The following is a 5,548-nucleotide window of genomic DNA, read 5'->3' as shown; positions in this document are numbered from 1 at the left end:
AGAGCTTTCTCTTCTGATTCCTTTCTGGCCTTTTCCTCAGCCTCTTTAACCAAGCTAGCCTGTAGCCTTACTCCAGTGTCTCTGACAAAGTCGTTGCAGGACTTGTTTAAAGAGGCCTTTCAGTTTGAAGGCTTCAGAGGTCATCCATTTGATCACTTGGTTCCAGTGGATCCTTACTGCAGAGGGATCATCATTGATGCCAGAGTTGACAGACAAAGACTTGATCTTCTCCACTGAAGACTCTGCAAATAAAGTGATTGCTTCTTCTAAGGTGGGGAAGGCAGGTTCTGTTTCAGAGTTGGGGGATGGGGATGATGGTGGTGTTTGGTTGGTGTCAACAGGAGTTTGAGTAGGGATGATGATGTGTTCAGAGGTTGGTATGGTGGGAATATCAGAGGGTGGTGGTGGTGTTTGTGCATGTGGTATTGTGGGTTATTGTTCAAGAGGTGGTGTTTGAGGTTGTTCAGATGGTGGTGGATTTTGTTGTTCAAGGGGTGGAGAGGTGGCTTCTGGTTCAGGTTGTGGTGGTTGCTGTGAGGCAAGAGCATGCGCCTGAAGTTGGGATAGTATGGGGGATTGGGGGTCAGAGGGTTCGGTGTCTGATGAGAGAATGTAGTATGGTAGGGATGAAGGTGTAGAAGAAGACGGTGAGGTGGTTTCGTTCAGCATTTCTGCTTCAGAAACGAGTAAGGTAGTAGTTGCGAGATTGAATTTTAGAGAAGGTGGGTTAGAGGATTTTAAGGTAGAGGGTGGTGTTTCTGATTGGGTGTAGATGGGAGAGGTTTGGGGAAGAGAAGAAGCAAGTGGCTTTAATTTAACAGAGCGAGAAGGAGGTAGAGACTTACTTGGAGAATCATCCAGAGGGATTGAAGGTCTTGACCCAGAGGTTTCTCCCAATTTAGCCTTCTTGGCCTTCTTTGACTTTTCAGAAGGCTCTCGCATTCTCTTCAGGAAGTTTGGTGGATGCTTAGGCAGCCAATCCACAGAGAACTCAGAAATATCAACCCCTTGGCTTGCAAGGTCGTGCAGATAGTGTGCCACCATTTTTGGAGGGTCAATCTTGGAGAAGAGGTAAAGATCATTGGGAATCTTCCTCTGATCCTTGAGTGCTTCCCAGGATGTGTCTAAAGTAGGTTTAGCTCTGACTTGCTCAATCACCCCTATACTCTTCAGATTGCGAGCATTCAGAGGTCTTTCAATGTCAACAGTGACATCCTCCACCAGATTATGATGGATCAGGTGATCCACCAGCCCACTCTCGATCAGAACATCGGAGATGAGTCTTCCCAGAGGAATGTAGGTTTTGGGCCTCATATTGTTTCTGGTATCCTTGACAGAATCTCTGAGATAATTGAAGAGCAACGTTGGCAGGTTCAGTTTTAGCCCTTTGTGAATGCAGTAGAGGATGCACTTCTGATCCGTATTGATGTAGTCAGAAGAGTTGGAGGCAGGGCAGTGATGGATGGTGCCTAGGATGATCTTCAGCCAGACTCGGAGATTCTGGTGAAGTTCCTTGTTCTTGGAGTGTTTACCTCCAGCGTTCTGTTGGAAGATAGTTGGGGCAATTTCCTGGGACAAGTACTTTGCCCTAGGGTTGAAGTTGTAGATTCTTCTTCCCACTGTCTTCTCCATGTTCAGAAGGGAGGCGATGGATTTCTCAGTGATTACCATCTTGACCCCCAGAACTTAGGTCGGTTCCTATGGAATTTCGAGGCAGAATTCCTATAGCCTTCACTAAACTAGGATACACATGCAAGTCCATTAAAGCACAAACTATTAGAATACACCTTAAGAAAAGGTTGTGTGTTGTTTTGATGTCAGAGATAGAGTTCAAAACAATTGTATCACTCTTGTTGAATCGGAATCCTACTTGTCACACAAAGGTTTAAGTCGTAGACATATTTGTTTATGTACAATTTTAGAAACGTTTGACGTTACTTCTGAAACACTTTTTTTAAATTCAAGTGGGGGATTCTCTTTAGAGAATTATTCGAATTTCTCTTTGTTTGAGAAATCATTTTTAGTGGTCAAATAAATATTATTGAATTCTCTTTGGAGAATTATTTGAATTTATTTTGATTTGAGAAATTATTACGAATGGTCTTTATACCAGATACAACGAATGATATTTGTACCAAATTCGAAAGTGTACTTCTAGATCGATTATCTACCGTGCAAATAGTAATCCATAGTATGAAACTTGGTTGATTTATCCTGAAGGCAACACAATAGTTCGAAAGTTTTGCATAATTTTAGACAGTGACGCGAAATATTTTAAAGAGTACGATATAGTCTGCGACTCGACTTGATAACTTCTTTTATGACCGATTTTCAAAATCGTAAAACAATACTTTGTATTCACAATAGTCACTCATATTTTGAGAGGCTGTGTTATAATTCGAGAAGATGCCTTTTCATGTATAACTGAGAAAAGACAAATATAACTTGAAGATGATAATAAAAACGGTCAACACGCATATTTTGAATTCAAGATGAAGAGAAGCCCTTCGATGTCTAAAAAAATAACTTTAATGGGACCAATAATGAAAGACTGAAGAAAGTTATAAGTTGAAAGGTAAAGATAACAATTTCATAAATTTGATTAAGAAGATTACGAATCAGTTAAATTTAGTTTGTTTGGATAAGGACATGCATCAATCATGCAACTTTGATAATTTATTATAAATAGGTAGATTATGTCATAATTAAATTATCATTTCTTTTAATTACTTTCAAATAAAGATGCAAATATCTGCCCTATTAGCATTCTCAATCTCTCAGGGCCATGTACATGATATATGTAACTCAATCTTAAATGCTTCCATGTTTTAGAAAAAAAAGAGTTCTTACTAATCCATAGTGCCACAAAAAATGCACTTAATTGCACCTCTTGTTAAAAATATTAAAAAGTTAACAACCTTTCAAATGGAGGAATCTACCTATAAACATCGAAACCAAAATATTTAAATTTCATCATGGCCTAAGTATGTGGACAAAACATAGAGTCCCCCTGGTGGGAGAGGGACGCCAAAATGCTTTAAATGGAAAAGTGATGGATGTTGCCATGGGATTGCTACACGTTCACTATGGTCTAAAGTATATGAATGTGAGTGAGGCATTAGGACTTATTATATGAGACTGAATGAACCTTTTTTTTATGCATGAAAATGACGCAACCATACTTGTTGGGCTCACAATTCATGAGGGTTTAGGACCACTGAAATGCACCAAAGTTTGATAGATATAAATATATGTGACAACCATCAGTCATCCTAATGGGATAAGCACTCAATGCTTAGATGAATGGAACACAAGTTTAGCACTTGATGCATTATTTAGTTCTTTCTTTTTATGAAGTGGGACATGCTATCATGTGATGATAGTTTTTTTTGCCCCAACAACATTTATTAAACATTTGATTTATCTAAGTTAATATACAATTTGGACGAGAGGATTTTACACATTTTTTTATTGGAAAAATAATTGTATCAAAACATTTGTTAAGTACAATTCTTTGTCTTAAAAATTAAATTTATTAATTTTAGACTATATGTTAAAAGTCCACTCCTTTGTTACTGGAAAATTAAAAGTTTCAAATCATCTTTAGACTATATTTATGACCATTCGTCAGGGATACAACCGTTAACTCTCTCTCCATGTCGGAAGCCAAGCATTCACGCTATTTGAGTTTGGTTTAGGGAATACTCGGTACCGAACATTCTAAATATGGCGACTTCGGTGAGAAACTGAGTTGCGCCAGGAGGGGTGATGTAGGAGAAAGAACTCAGGAATTCCAATGTCAGTGCCTCGTAAGTTGGTTGCGGGTTGGTGCAAAGCTGCGTCAAATTAGAGTTGTTCAACATCCATTCCACGCCATCTGAAAGTCCCAGCTCCGTCAGACATTCGTTATCAACATACCTCGTAGCTTGGACTGAATGTTGATAGAACCCGAGGTAGTTGTCTCTCTGTCGCTCGCCGGCTTCTCCATTTCTGAATACGATGTTTGAGAGGTCGGGAGCAGCTCTCTCTTGACGGGCCATTATTGTGGTTTATGAAAATATAGGTTTTGGTGGGAGAGATGGATTTTGTGAGTTATAAGGTACTCACACGTTTCTCGCTTAAAAGGTTGTGAAAAAAAAGGTTAATGGAGAAAAGAGTGGTGTGAGTGGGAAGGTTAAGGAGAGTAGGATGATTTGATGAGGAAGAAGAGAGGAAGTGCACTTGTTTTTATAGGCGAGCCCTCTGGATCTGTGACGGTCGTCACATAGCAGTTACGGTCGTCACACATAACGGTTGCGTAATGGTCGTTTGCAACGGCCATCTGTGTGTAACGGTCATCTGCATAATGTGTGACGGGCGTGGTGCATCCGTGACGGGCGTCACGCCTTTGTGATGGGCGTCACACTACATGTGACGGTTGTCACATGCAACGTTCACAAAGTTTTTAGCTTTTTGGAAAACAGCTGAAACTCAGTAGTAATGATAGCATTAACACAATATGGCAGCAGTATGAAAGCAGTATGAAATTAACAACAGTAAAAATAAAATGACTGGAAAATAGAATTTATTGTAGAAGCAAAATGAAATAACAATGTTGTTTAAATTAAATTAAATTGAAAGTTAAATGTAACATAAAAAAAATAATAACAATAAAAATGTTAAATAATAGCAATAAAAGTGCTACCTCCCCACACTAAAACATAACAATGTCCTCATTACTTTAATGTGAGTAGGAGAGGTCAGCGGTCGATGAAATCAGCCACGGTTCTGTCCCAATGCAGCTACAGCCTGGTTCAAGTGATCAAACTGTTCGACGGCGACATCCATTAGGCCTAAGACATCAAGGCGCATGCTCTTTATTTCTTCTTTCACATTGGTAATGTCAGTGTGGAAACCATCCAGACGGGTAAGGATTATGGCAAGATTTTCTGCATAGGATGGAAGTTCCGGTTCATCTATGTTATAGTAGTTTGGAGGGGTTTCAGGGTCAGATTCATCAACAAGGATAGGGTCATCTAAATACTCATATATAGCCGGTGTCTCAGGAGGTGAAGGTAGATCAATTGGGTATTCATCTAAATCATAAAGCCAGTTATTTCGGTTATGAACACTTGTACTCTCATGGTTAGGTAGGGTAAACAGCTGGACAACTTCATTATTAATTAGGTAATCAAAAGTATCCGGTCCAAGGTTTCCTATGATTCTGCGGTCAAAGCAAAATTCAATGTCCATGGCTCGGATGTGTCCAAACGGTACATGCTCGTGAAGTGGGCGTCTAAGTCCAATGGCATCAGCTACCATGGTTACTAGGCCGCCTATTACGATTGGGGTGCGATTGTTCTTTGCAAGGTGAATGAATCTCTCCATCATAAATGTCACAACATTGACATGTCGACCTTCGTCGACACAGAGTAAGATGAAAAGTTCATCTTGTGACACTATGGTGTTGTTCGCTTCCTTTCCAAACAGGGTGTGGGCTAGTATTTTATGGAAGTAGCGGATAGCAGGGTTGTGTATCATTTGGGAGTGCATCTAGTTTGGGTTAGGG

General features: G+C 39.8%; 1 protein-coding gene across 1 annotated transcript; it reads right to left on the bottom strand.

The window, feature by feature from the left end:
- Positions 1 to 432: 432 nt before the first annotated feature.
- LOC127135736 (proline-rich receptor-like protein kinase PERK2) lies at positions 433 to 1,044 on the bottom strand. Its single transcript, XM_051062376.1, has one exon. It carries the CDS (start codon positions 1,042 to 1,044, stop codon positions 433 to 435), a length of 612 nt encoding a protein of 203 aa, XP_050918333.1.
- Between the last annotated feature and the right edge of the window lie 4,504 nt (positions 1,045 to 5,548).

The sequence above is a fragment of the Lathyrus oleraceus genome, chromosome 4, assembly GCF_024323335.1.
Source record: "Lathyrus oleraceus cultivar Zhongwan6 chromosome 4, CAAS_Psat_ZW6_1.0, whole genome shotgun sequence".
In the NCBI taxonomy this organism is placed as follows: domain Eukaryota; kingdom Viridiplantae; phylum Streptophyta; class Magnoliopsida; order Fabales; family Fabaceae; genus Lathyrus; species Lathyrus oleraceus.
Note: the sequence above shows the minus strand (reverse complement) of the source record. Positions and strands in the feature narration are given on the sequence as shown.